Below are 14,277 nucleotides of genomic sequence, written 5' to 3'. Positions count from 1 at the left end.
CTAATAGCTATCGCCAACTTCGATCTGAATTGTCTTCAGAAAGTGTTATCAATGGAGAAACAAATGAAAGTTGAACCCGGTCCAATGTCGGATAACAGTGTAGAAAGCTTCACTGTTCTTGCAAGGTCAAACAAGAAAATTCCTGTCGACAGGTTAATTATATTTTAATTTATTTATTATTTAATTTTATAGTGTATTGATAGGTTTTTCAAATCAATTGTTTTTTCTTGTATTTAGTTTCTTTAAAATTGGTCAATTTATATTTTTATTTTTTAGATTATTTGTTACGTTAAAAAATGTATTCAATATTAGTTATAGCTCAATGCATGTATAGCAAAAAGAACAACGAGCATTCTTGAATGATACTTGATCTGCTAATCCAACCATTTTTCCCTCGTAGTTTTGCTTCGGACACTAACACTGGCTGGTTACATGTTGTAATGAGGAATAAACATGTTGCTTCGTAAGTATCTATTCAACTATGTTAATGTTTATCAGTTTTGTGAAGACACGTAGTGTAATGTTTCTTGTATATAGTAGATATGGAAAGAATTGATATTTGAGCTTTAAATATAACAGCAATTTAAAAAAAACCTTTTTTTTTGTAAAAATTGGTACTGTTGCTTCTTGTAAATAAATACAGTAAAAGGTATTATTTTAGCTACTAAAAACTGTGTAGAAAGTGGCTACTTTCTGAATTTTTCAGATTATGAGTTCTATCGTCATTTTACCATATATGTTCAAGTATAGACGAAGTATAGAAGAACATCTGGATAAGAATTTATTGAACCCTAAATTTAGTTTTGATATATTTATCTAGTTCTATGATTCAATATACATACATACACAAATTAATAAAAACCTAAATGAGAATGGTTTTGTTCTACCAGGATGGGTTTCGATCTACTGACTATATCGTCCAAATAAAATATTATTCGGCCAAATAACTCTCAGCCAAATGGCTTTCGGTCAAATGACTTTTGGCCAAACGGCCCCCAGAAATTCCTCAAAAAATCCTCTAGAAATTCCTCCAATATTCCTCTTGATTTTTTTTAAATTCCCCTTAGAAATCCTCTGGAAATTCCCCCTGAGTTTCCCAAGAATTTATCCGGAAATTACCCCAGGAGTTTCTTCGGGAATTCTGCACGACTTTTTTTTGGAAATTCCTCGGAAATTCCTATTTCATGAATTTCTCAGGAAGAACCCCAGAAAATTCCTCCAAATTCCCCAAAGAATTTCTTTGGAATTTAACCCAGATATTACAGTTATTCGGACAAAAACTCCTCAGGATTAGTATAGCAGAACTTACTTCAAAAATCAAACTGAAAGTAGTTATTTATTTTTTGCGTGATTCTCCGAGAAATTCATAGGGGTTCTGCCGAGAATTCCTCAAGAAATTCCACGATGTCAGAAATTGCCCCGGGTATCCTCCAGAAATTCCACTCAGGATTCAATCAATAATGTTAATGGGAATACTTAAAAAAAAACCCTGATTAATCCACCTAGCGGTGATGATGCCTTTCTCGCTCGTTCAAAATGGTTGATAAACATATATGAAAAGTCTAAAATAACAATTGGTGTATAAAACTTATTTTTCACATTTGTTTATACCAGATGAACCGGCCTAGGGTCGAAAATCTTGCAAATAAAGATAGATTGAATTGGAAATTCACATTTGTTTATACACATTGTTATAATTGCTGCCGGATGCAATTTGTTGTAAGCAAATCGGATGAGGTTAAGTGCCCGGAAAATGTGGTGAGGTTGTGCAATTGCACAAATTGAGTTTCAGACATAGTATAAAAAATTGTATTTTGGCCATAACTTTTGAGCCCATAGTTCGGCCTGATTTTTTATGTGAAACAATGGGACAGGATTCCCCGTTTAAATAATCGGTTCAGGATAAGATTTCGAAATATGAGTTAGATTTTTTTGCACACACGCACACACATGCACATACACACACTTCTTCTGATAGTTCGTATCGTTTGCTTTGAATACGAGAAAACAAAAAAAAACCAGGATAATCCACCTAGCGTTGGTGGTGCCTTTCTCGCATTTAGTTAGGACACCAACCTTATATGGGGTTTATATGGTCCGATGTACCATTTTCTTCATAACTTTTAAACGCAATGACCGATCGTTATAAAATTCAATAGTGATCAACAAGGCTTTGTCCCCAGTCGAATGAAACTTGTTGCGAGAAAATAGGTTAAGGATTACTATACGAAAAGTTGTCTAATGTTTTTTATAGCTTTTGTGCACACCATTACACACACACATACACACATACATACACACGGACAGACAGACATGTGCTCAGCTCGTCGAGCTGAGTCGATTGGTATATAATACTATGGGTCTCAGAGGCTTCTATAAAAAGTTCGTTTTCGGAGTGAAATGATAGCCTTTCGGTACAACTTAGTTGTACTTGTTGTACTCGCTAAACTTTTCAAAAGGACCTAAGTAACATTTTTTTCATGAATATAGAATTTAAGTACTGCAATCAAAAGCTTTCATGTTGTTCTGTTGATTGCGCTATTCAAATTAATTCATGAAAAAACTGTTACTTAGGTCCTTTTGAAAAGTTACGCGAGAAATGTTTCCAGTTATCTAACTTTCGAGTGCTTTCCGTTTTGAAGCTAGAATCCACCTGAAATTATTGTTTTGAATAATATGATTCTTCATATAGATAAAAATTCAGTTGACCTTTCCCGTCAAAAATTGTAGTTCGTTTCATTGTTTCAGTCGATTCTTTGACTTATTTAAGGTCAACTTTCCCAAAGAAAATATGGGTTTTTTTAAGCCTCTAACTTTTAAATCGAAAACAGAAACCGAAAACGTGCACGTGTGTAGCTGCTAGCTTGCGAAGGCCGACGGAGGTCCTTCGTAGCTTAGTTAGTTAAAGCACCAGTCTAGCGTACTGTAGGGTCATGGGTTCGAGTCCCATCGAAGGGAAAGTGGTTACCTCCAATACATTTTCCAAATCAATATCTTCCACATAACGTACATATTCACATATGAGTTTTCATAACATTGTAAATTAACGTCCAAGTCGGGTGGTTTAATCCCCGGAAATAGGCAATTACCTTTGATTGAACCTTCATCGATGTGTCGGGAAGGAAAATTTGTGTTAGTTAGCTGGGTTCAGTGGCGTAGCCACGGGGGTGGTTTTGGGTACAAAACCCCCCCCAGGAGACAACATTTTCGGAAGAAATTTTTTTTTCGAAAAAAAAATGTTCAGAAACCCCCCCCCCCCAGACCAATTTTCTGGCTACGCCACTGGCTGGCTTAATAATAAGAGGCTCTATTTTACAACATCGCGCGTTTGTCAAAAAATGGTAAGAAGTTATTAAAATATATTTTTAAATCACATACGAACCGTCCTAACAATTTGCTAACCGACCGCACAAAAAAGAAAAAAGAAATGGATTTCGCCCTATACAAAACACGTTCAATCACGCACTCTTATTTACTACCGACCGTTTAAAAAAACAGAAAACCATATCGACCAAGCTCTAATCGACGGTAAATCCTTCTCCGACTATTGAATCAGACCACTACCTCGTTACAGTATGTGTGCGTTCAAAACTCTCGACGGTGTACAACACGCGACGGAGTCGTCTGCCGCGGCTAAACATTGGACGGCCACAAGACGGTAAACTAGCCCAATACTACGCGCAGCAGCTGGAAGTGGCACTCCCAACGGAAGAGCAGCTAGGCGCAGCGCCTCTTGAAGATGGCTGGAGAGGTATTCGATCCGCCATTGGAAGCACCGCAACGGCTGCACTAGGCACGGTGCCCCAGGATCATAGAAACGACTGGTATGAGGGCGAATGTGAGCAGTTAGTTGCATCCTAGGAGCACCTAGGCTCTGAATCTCCAGAAAATCCAGGAGGAGATCGGCCGGCTGAAAACAACAAAGTCCCTGGAGTTAAACAACTACCAGGAGAGCTGTTTAAACACAGTTATGAGGTACTGGCTAGAGCGCTGCACTGGGTAATTACCACCAATTGCAATAGAGTTCGTGGGGCAGGCGTGGGTGAACGGTCTACCACAGATCAGGTATTCGCCGTACGTCAGGTATTGCAGAAATGCCGCGAATTCAACGTGCCCACACATAGTCTATTTATCGACTTCAAAGCCGCATATGATACAATCGATCGGGATCAGCTATGGCAGCTAATGGACGAAAACGGATTTCCGGATAAACTGATACGATACGCGATGTGCGTAGTTTGAGTTTCAGAGGCATTCTGGAGTCCCTTCGAAACGCAAGATGATTGTGATGGTCTTTCGTGTCTGCTATTCAACATCGCTTTGGAGGTAGTAATAAGAAAGGGAGGGATTGACACGAGTGGTACGATTTTCACGAAGTCCGTCCAATTATTTAGTTTCGCCGACGACATAGATATTATGGCACGTAACTTTGAGAAGATGGAGGAAGCCTACATCAGGCTTAAAAGCGAAGCTAAACGGATTGGACTAGTCATCAACCCGTCGAAGACAAAGTACATGATAGGAAGAGGCTCAACAGAGGACAACTTAAGCCACGCACCACGAGTTTCTATTGGTAGTGATGAAATCGAGGTGGATGAAGAATTCGTGTACTTGGGCTCACTGGTGACCTCCGATAACGATACCAGCAGAGAAATTCGGAGATACATCTTATCAGGAAATCGTACGTACTTTGGACTCCGCAAAACGCTCCGATTGAATAGAGTTCGCGCCGTACCACACTGACTATCTACAAGACGCTCATTAGACCGATTAGACCGTAGAGAACCAACGCGCACTGAGAATTTTTGAAAGGAAAGTGCTACGTACCATCTATGGTGGGGTGCAGATGGCGGACGGTACGTGGAGGAGGTGAATGAACCACGAGTTGCATCAGCTGTTGGGAGCACCATCCATCGTTCACACCGCAAAAATCGGACGACTGCGGTGGGCCGGGTACGTAGCCAGAATGTCGGACAGTAATCCGGTGAAAATGTTATCGAAAACGATCCGACGGGAACAAGAAGGCGTGGTGCACAGCGGGCATGGTGGATCGATCAGGTGGAGGACGATTTGCAGATCCTCCGCAGACTGCGTGGTCGCGACGTGCAGTCATGGACCGAGCTGAATGGAGAAGACTTTTTTGTACTGCACGTATAGTCAAAGGCGATTGCTGAATGTTAACGAGAAATCGAAATGAAAGAGCATTTATCTGGATTGAGAACCATACAATTCAGCTGGCACCAGTCAGTGAAGAGATCCAAATGCGATTACAAAAATAGTGTATTTGGTACACGGTTTACGATCCAACATAATTTGAAGTCGTCGGTTAATGATATTTTAAAGCACTTGATTGAGTAGCAAGTTAATGTAGTTCAAGTCAACTATAAAAATTAATGGACCAAGATGGCTGCTTTGAGGAACTCCTGAAAAATCATCCAGGCCCGAACTGGTAGATAATTTTAGCGACGAGCAGCATTAATCAACGTATTCTGCTGTGACTAAAGTATGTTGACCGACTAAAGGACGGAGGGGTACGCTGGCAGCAGCTTGCTGTACTAGTTGTTCAGTAACTGACTAATTAGAAAATATACCGGAGAATTGCTTTCGGAAAAGGTCACTTATACCTAAAGTGACCAGACGTGCATTTTCAGTATTTGTCCCGCGCTGAAAAGTGTCCCGCGAAACGTCCCGCATTTCACTTATTTCAAAATAATGTCTCTCGAAATACCTACAGAAAAAAGCCGTCATTTACTAAACATTCTTAACATGAAGGTGGGTTGAGTACCAAAACAAAGCTTTGAAAGGATTGATACAATAAAAACTGTCTTATACTGTAGTAGTATTGGTGTCGTATTTATAAAAAAACAAAGAATATTATTTGTGTGGTTCAAAAAACGACCCACGATTCCGTCCCATGCTCCGAGTGTCCTCAAAAAACCGATTTGAACATAAACTGGTTGAGCACAAGCCGGTTCAAGTTTGTAGCGTCGTGGGTCGTTTTTTGAACCACACAAATAGTATGGGAATCTAAACATTTCGCATTACCCCTCCAAACGCTGGCGAAAAGAGAACCCACATAGCTGAAAGCAACATTCCAGAATTCACTGAACAAAACCCGCATCGCAGGAAAGATCCATTGATTACGTAACGCAAAAAATAGCATTTTATACCCCGCTCACCCCCATGTTACACTTTTTGTATGAAGTATCTGCCCCTGGTGCGATAGATATCACAGACAAAATTCTGGCTATTTGGTTGAATTACACGTTTCACTGATGCCTTCTGAGAACCCTAATTATAATGCTAAAGATTCGCAACCTCGATTAAAATCGACTCCCAACTATTGGAACGACCATTCAATATGCATGGTCTATGGAGTTAAAGCTCTTGAATATTTCATCCAGTCATGTGGTCCCCCCCTCTCCAGCGCCCTATGACGGAGTGCCATATCTCCATATCAACTGTCATACAAACCTGAAACGACCTGTGCACGCTAAGTCCCTATTCAAACCGACTTAAACCATCGAACGACACCCAAAATATGAAACATAATCGACTGAGCTTGACGGAGCAAAATAATTTTTGAACCACCCTAATTATTAGTTTGCTGCTATCGGTGCCGGTGTTTACATTCGCTCCGCGAGCAGTTTTCAATAGTTTTTTTGGGCAAAAATAGCAGTTTTTATTAGGTTTTCGCTTCAAATAAGTGACTGATAACGAAAAGTGAAGTTTAATTTACATTCGATTAACAGTTCGGGATGTTCATGTGTGTAGAAGTGTATGAAAACTTGATTTTTTCAATGCCCTTTAAGAAACAGTGAAGTGCAGTGTTAAACCCACCATATCGCGAACGACTATTAAATTTGCACGAAACTGCTAATTTATCACCTGTCATAAGACGAGTTTATACAATCCCATTGAATTCCACCACTTAATTGTATCTTGACAGATACGTATTTCGACCTCAAAAGTAAGGCCGTCTTCAGTGTCTCGTACTTGACTCGACTTACGAAAGTCGAGTCAAGTACGAGACACTGAAGACGGCCTTACTTTTGAGGTCGAAATACGTATCTGTCAAGATACAATTAAGTGGTGGAATTCAATGGGATTGTATAAACTCGTCTTATGACAGGTGAAAACATTCCACTAAAAAGCTCAAAATAATTTTCTTATGCTAATTTATGATATAACTCTTTGGAGAAACATGTTCATTATCACGGGAAGTAAATAAATATCCTGTGAACAGGTTAGTAATTTGAATATTAAACTTTTGTTCGATGCTGTCCGATACATTCGAATATTGATGGGAGAGGAGTGCGGGAGTGTGGGTGCGGGTGTGGGGTTGACCCGTGGAAGGTCCGGTGCCATATTGACTGCCATCGTGGTACTCTTCCAACTATGTCCTTAAAGAACTTATTAGATTTAGATGACATGCAATTTGTTAGCCTATATTTTGGATTAGAAGCAGATACGTTGGAATAACAAGCAATATCTACGATTCTATCAATCCTAGTGAACCCATTAGGGACGCGACTAAGATACTAATAAGATGAAAATCTTGTTCAACCAGAATAGATTCTATGAAATTCTAAACTAATTATTCTTTCGATCACAGTTAATCAACTGTGTATCAAACGTTTGAAATAATCAAAGATTGTGTATCAATCCACAGTCTTTAATTATTTCAAACAGTTGATACACAGTCATCAGTTTACATAAAAAAAAAATTTGAAACACAATGCATATCATTGTTTATCTGTGAGAAAGTTTCTTAATTAAATAATATTCAAACAACATTTTTCATATATCTGATACAGTTTAAATGGAAAACAAAAATATTTTCAACTATCAATGCGATGGGAAAATAACAGATAGGGGAACAGTTCGGCACTTAATCCCATAGCTCCTATTTCCATCCCATCAAAATAAAGCAATGAAAAGGAATTTGGTTTGTTTCTTATTTTTGTAATTTTTTCAGCAGTGAGCACGCGTGTTAGCAAAAAAAAGCGACGAGATTGGTGCTGTATTTCTTTGTTTTGCGACAAGATGAATATATGTTCAGTGAGATGGAAAACGGAACAGTTCCCCTATGTTTATTGAAAGCTAAAAATTGCATTCGCTTTGGAATTGGTTTCTGACGTTCGTTCAACCATTTCACATTAGACGAAGTGTACCGGTTTTAGCCACCTTAGTGCCTAATTTGTCCAACTCGACCACCTAAGTGCCTAATTTGTCCAACTCTAAAAAATGCAGTTTTTTTTGTCTCATTCTTATACAAAAATTATAATGAATCATCTGTCGGCTTGCGAGGAAAAAATAACCAAATTGCACTTCATGAGAAATGAAAGTTGAAATAGCGCAGTTGTTTTTTGTTGAAAAAAGTCCATAGCAGGTTAGAGGAATGTTGAGTAAATTCAAGTCGTCTACCTAATTGCGTAAAAAGGAAAATACGTTCCCTTTATGTTTGTTCTATGAGCCTATTCGTCGTGACTGTTGGGAGACCAGATTCTTTTCGCTGTTTGTTCATATACCGTGGACCCCCGGTAATATGACCGCTTTTAATCTGAACACTTTTTAATTTGAACCCCGTTGGTTTGAACATCGTTCAAATTAAAAATGGTTCAAACGTCATTTAGCACGTGGAATCGAGAGAAGAAAAATTAAACATCGTGAAACGGAACGCAGAATCAAAACAAACCAGCAAAGAGAGCGGCCAGAAACCAGTTTTTATGATGCAAATAGAGTAACCAGAAGTTCAAATTAAAAATGAACCCCGTTAATTTGAATGAGGTACCGTTCAAATTATCGGGGGTCCACGGTAGTTCAAAAATCCTTTTGGGTTGCGTCGAATTTTTTGCTGGATTTTTCGTTGGAACGATTTGAAAAGTTTATTGTTCACACGCTTATATCGTTGGTTGGCGGAGAGATACATTGCTTATTCGCAAAGAAAATCTTAAATCATAAATATATATATTGACTACGTACTACTATAATCGAATCATTTGCAACCATTTGCAACATTTATCAAAGAGGCAGTACTTCGGGCGCGGACGCTCAGTTTCAATTCAGATTTAGGGCTGCAGAAAATTGAATGCAACAACGGCCTATCAGTTGTAACGGTAAACCATCGGTTTTGTTGGCAGTCGTTGGAGGTGGTCGAAGAAAAAAATATCATTACCTATTTAAACAAACCGAACTCAATACAGCAGAAATGGAAATCATTGCCTTAACTTAGTTATTTCAAAAGAACAAATCAAATTGAGTTTTAAAAGTTAAACTCACTTAGAATGTATGAATATTTGTTAAATCAAAATAATCAGCTAATAACCGTAGATTCAACTTATTAATAAACCCATGTGCGATGAAACCGAAACAGACGTGATTAGATACCTGCTCATTTGATGGGCTCTGTGACCATAATGAAGGAGGTTGTGGGTCCAATCCTTTCATTACTTTGCATCTAATCTATGTATGTGTTATTTTTCTCTCACCCTCTATATCGAGAAGCTCTTTAGCAATCGATAGAACTAGAAACGGACATCGCGGGCAGCCACCGTTGTTGCACTCCTAATCACCAGAATTTGCACATTGAAGATGGAAACCAAATCACAAACATTCATCTGCTGCTGGTACCCTGTGCAATTACTGCTGAGCTGCCATTACCGGAGTTGTAACCATGGAAGATCAATCGAGCAAAAGCTCATGCTATCAATAATGACTGTCTAAATTTTAAAAAATTCTTTCCAAAAGGACCGAAGTAACCGTATAATAATTCCCTTCAAGAGCTTTCAATTCATTTTCGCAATAGTGCACTTCGTAAAGTACCCAAATTTAAGCAATAATTGTCTTTCAAACATTTTTTTTATTATTGAAGCCTAGGCTGATTCATCTTAGATTCTTCTGGGAAATATTGCTTCAATTTGAAGATACCAGCATGTAACGCATTTTCAAGTTTATATTCTGAGCACATGTCACTAGGCACATTAAAATGTCTTCAAAGATCGAAAATAGAAACACCAGGGCACGCTCTTAGTTCATGTCATGATTCATGCATCGATGCAATGCAGTGACAATCGAAAAATTGCCCAAATAATTTTACTTCGGTTCTTTTGAAATTGTATGTGAGAAAATCTGATAATTAGGAATAATGGAAATTTGCGATTGCACTGAATACCGCGAAATTTAATGTTCTAATGTGAGTCAAGCTCAATATTTCAAAGGAATGGTTAAAGGCTTTGAAATATTCACTAATAATTTATATTTTAGCGTATTTAGTAACAAAAATTATATTCTTCTACACCTGGTCCAAATTTAATGTCAATTAACTAAATTTAGTTCTATTCATTCTATAGTTCTATAGTTCTATTGATTCTGGACATGTACTTGAGAAACTGAGCTTGAGAAACAAATTTCGTTAACGATCAACAAATACGGTTCATCTACGATAAAGCTGTGAATTATACGTATAACAACAAGAATAATAAATGTAATTGAATTTTCCAATAAAGCTCGCAGTTTTTCGATTCGCATTTCGGTTTTTGACTTGCAATTCGAAACATCGTCTGGAAATTAAAAATGTCTAAAAATTTCTCAATATTTTTATGAGAGACATGAAGCTCGAAGTTTATTAAAATTAAAGAAATACTACTGCTTTGGAGTAACATGAACACTCGCATTGTATGGCTTAATTCCCTTGTGCTAAAATGACTGAAAATGTTTTAGCTAGTGGTCTGAAATTTATCCAAAGCTTGGCTTCCAACTGTGTTGATGTCTTTGTATTCAAAGCAGCAAATACGAAACTACATGTCTAAAGTCATATATGAAGAGTATCGCTACATTCTAAGCAGCACCTATTCAGAATTGCGTCAAATTCGGCTCGTTTAGTTTGAAATTCTAGCCTACTGCTCGTGCAAAAGAAAGAGCAAGATAGATTATAGACATGGCATGCTGTTTTGTCCATGTAAACACTATTGTTAAGAGAATATGACAAACTAAAAAATTGAGCAATTGTTATTTTTTCAATAACTTGAAACAAAGCCTCGTCGAGTAGGTAGGTTAGTTTACTCCACGTCTGATCAAATTTTGTTGGAAAATTATTCTTAATTTCCATTAAATCGTAAAATATCGTAAAGTAGTATTATTTACTTATTATTTGGGATGTCTTGTCGTATTTTTAACAAAAATGAGTCGATTCGAAGCATTTTTGAGTAGTATTTGCCATTGTTGAACTAGTTTTAGTAAGGAAATGAAACTTTTCCAAAGCATCATCCTTTTATTACAGTCATTTTGATATCTATTTAAACTCCTACACAGATAAAAGTATTGGAAATTTGATGACAACCCACAATCAAATCATAAGAATAAATCATTCGTACCCATTTATGTTGTTTTATTATGTTATTACGAAAAATTTGATGTATTTGCACCATCACCAAAATTTATTTAAGGATTCGAAATGATCGATAGCGAAACTTTTATTTTTCACTGCGAATTTCCATTGTACCTACTCATAACAGCATACACGCATCACACATCCTTAAAAGATATGTAGAGAGTTCGCGTTTATGTTGCACGTATAAAACGATAAAAATGGAACTTTAGAAAGCCTGCACTTATACTTTTCTACTATCATCATCGTTTTTTTCCACCACGCAACAGCAAACGTCTGATGGATATGCCGGGTCCATCAAAAGCAATGAATTCTGTGAGCGCTAAGCCGACTACCATACAAAAACCCAGCCAAACCAGCAAGTTGACCCTCGATTTGTCGGTAATTGTGGAAGCTTCGAACGACGACGAAGTAAGCACCACCGACACCGTTAACAACGATGCAACATTGGATCACATCGAGGAAGCACGGCCAGAGGAGGAACACGACATTGTCAGGTGAGTCGGGAGGAAAAAGCTTTCGTGTGGGCTTGAGTGCACGTGCACTCCTGCTATCACGACGGGAAACGGGATATTTAAACCGAGTGCATTTCGCTGATGGCTTTCGTTGTTGGGTGTTGAAATTGATTTTGAACCACTTAGGAGTTCATCATCAATAGAGTCACCGAAATTTAACGACTGTTGAAAATTGAATGTCAAAAATGAAATCTGGCAGAAGCAATTAGGACTATAGCAATGCCATTTTTATCAATAATTCAAATTTTGCATAGTGGTGTATGTTTTCCACTAATAGGGAGAGTAATAATAATAGAAGGTACACAGAAAAAATAATGAATAGTAAAACATGAGACGCAGAAGTCATGGTTTGGGGACTTTTGACCCTTGAAGACGTAGTCCAGCTCGAGTTTCGGTATTCTGCACGAAAGTCTTGCTCACATGCAACTTTTTAGCCACATCTAAAACTGAGGCGTTTAGTTTCCGTTTAGAGGCCCCAACCGCGTGTTTGTGGTCGTTCTCGTTGACCTGGCGGTTTTTTCCGCGTTCTTCGAACCGTTTTAAAATACCAGACAACGTAGAATTCACGATTCCCATTTTTTTATGGCACGATGCGACTGATCCTTATTCTCAAAGTACTCGTGCAAAACTTCTTCGCGCACGCATTGTTCATTGTTTCCATTTTGAAAACTTTTGCGAAACTGAAGAAATAGTTAACAGTGTATAACAATACACATTAAACTATGTTTATGCTAAATTTCATCAAAAGTTAGAGCCATTAGAGTATGTGCGGATTTTAAATGGTACAGCCTTTATTTGCATGTTTGCTTGTATACAGTACAAAAATTGATCATCAACATGAGTTTAATTTGTTTGTGTACCAAATGAGTAAACCGTTCTTGAAATATTGACAATGATAATATAGATGACAGTTTCAAGATCCTTGATTGTCTGAGTTATTGATAAATCCACCATTCGATATAAATAGTTATTATATTCACCACAGAAATATCCGCTACCAAGCTGTACTAAATATATCAAGCACTCTTATTTATATTCGCGCTTTGTTCAAATAATTAAACCATAACAGAACGTTCCAATATTCATATTTCATTAGCATTCACCACATTAGTAGTTTTCAAATTTGCTAACTCGTTGACTATTGCACAGTCCATGCGAGACCGCGTCGGTGGCTTCTGATTTAACTCGAATGTATGTTAGTGATGAGGACGAAAAGCACGACACCGTATCGACGCTCCTGTAAGACCCATCGTATGCAGTTCAGCCCCCAGCAAACATCATCGCATCGTACGTAATCATCACGCATAATTGAAATTTGACCATATCGAAGCTCAACAAGTCAATCCAGCATATCATTATTCACCGAGGCAGAGATAGAGAGAGAGTAAAATGCAGACTAACCGTGCAGGAGAATCATTAACAATGAAAAAATTCTTCATAATGAAAGTTACTTTATGTGATTAAATATGTACGTATATGATATTTAGAGTAGGATAAAATGTTCATCTGTTAGTAAAATAGAATAAAAAGAATAATTGCAAGTCCCAAAAAGAAAAAAAAACAATTATTCAGAAGTGTTGATCATCAATTTAATGTGTGTTTAACGGTTATCATGAGTGGAGATTAGGTTCAAGATTTTAGAACAAAAAAAATGTGTTTGTTTGTAATATTTTGTATGTTTTTTCGGCGTATACATAACTACGGTTTGTGAAATGGAAACTTATTAAATCAGTTCAATATTGTCTAAGCTTGATTTGGGTCATGCAAAATGTGATGTTTATTGTCTGCATCAAATTGTAAATGCTATATATACCTAATGAAATAATTTTCCGAAGTGTTGTTCATTTTTCAATATCACGGTTATCAAATATACAGCAAAAAAAGTTTGTGTTTGCACTATTCTAAATGTGTATGCCAACATACTAAAAAAGTTTTTTTAGTGATTTTTGTTCAAACCTGGATTTGGAATATGAATAATGATCAGTTTTGTGTTTCAAGTTTATTGTCATCACGAAATTATACAAAAAAATCAATAAATAATATTTGAGAATTGTTATTTTTAAATGTCAATTTTACGGTATTTCTTAAAGATAAAATAAAGCTATATCCTGAAAGCAAATGGTCATGGTAGGAACCTTTTCTTGTGTGTATAAGCCTTGTATATGACTTTAAATTTGCAAAATTTAGGCACATTTAAACATATTGGGACAGTTTTTGTGTGCATTTTTTAATCTTGGTTTTATGAAAAGTTAAATATTTTTTATTTTCAATCAATACAGTTTGAATTGAGAAAACAGTAATCACATCAGATTTTGGATAATAATAGGCTGATTGCAAATTTCAGGATAAATAAAAGTAAAGACTGAATAAAAA

General features: G+C 37.1%; 1 protein-coding gene across 4 annotated transcripts in view; it reads left to right on the top strand.

Annotated features, from left to right (window-relative positions):
- Positions 1 to 13,468, top strand: part of LOC134213370 (protein timeless) — an 85,191-nt gene extending 71,723 nt beyond the window's left edge. For 2 of the 4 annotated variants that reach the window (XM_062692380.1, XM_062692377.1), the window contains 4 exons: positions 8 to 152; positions 401 to 463; positions 11,659 to 11,886; positions 13,054 to 13,468. In XM_062692380.1, the coding sequence (XP_062548364.1) occupies positions 8 to 152; positions 401 to 463; positions 11,659 to 11,886; positions 13,054 to 13,147 (530 nt within the window). In that variant the 3' untranslated portion in view covers positions 13,148 to 13,468. The other 2 variants (XM_062692379.1, XM_062692381.1) reach the window with 2 other exon arrangements.
- The last annotated feature ends 809 nt before the right edge of the window (positions 13,469 to 14,277 follow it).

Source organism: Armigeres subalbatus, chromosome 2, assembly GCF_024139115.2.
Source record: "Armigeres subalbatus isolate Guangzhou_Male chromosome 2, GZ_Asu_2, whole genome shotgun sequence".
NCBI lineage: Eukaryota > Metazoa > Arthropoda > Insecta > Diptera > Culicidae > Armigeres > Armigeres subalbatus.
Note: the sequence above shows the minus strand (reverse complement) of the source record. Positions and strands in the feature narration are given on the sequence as shown.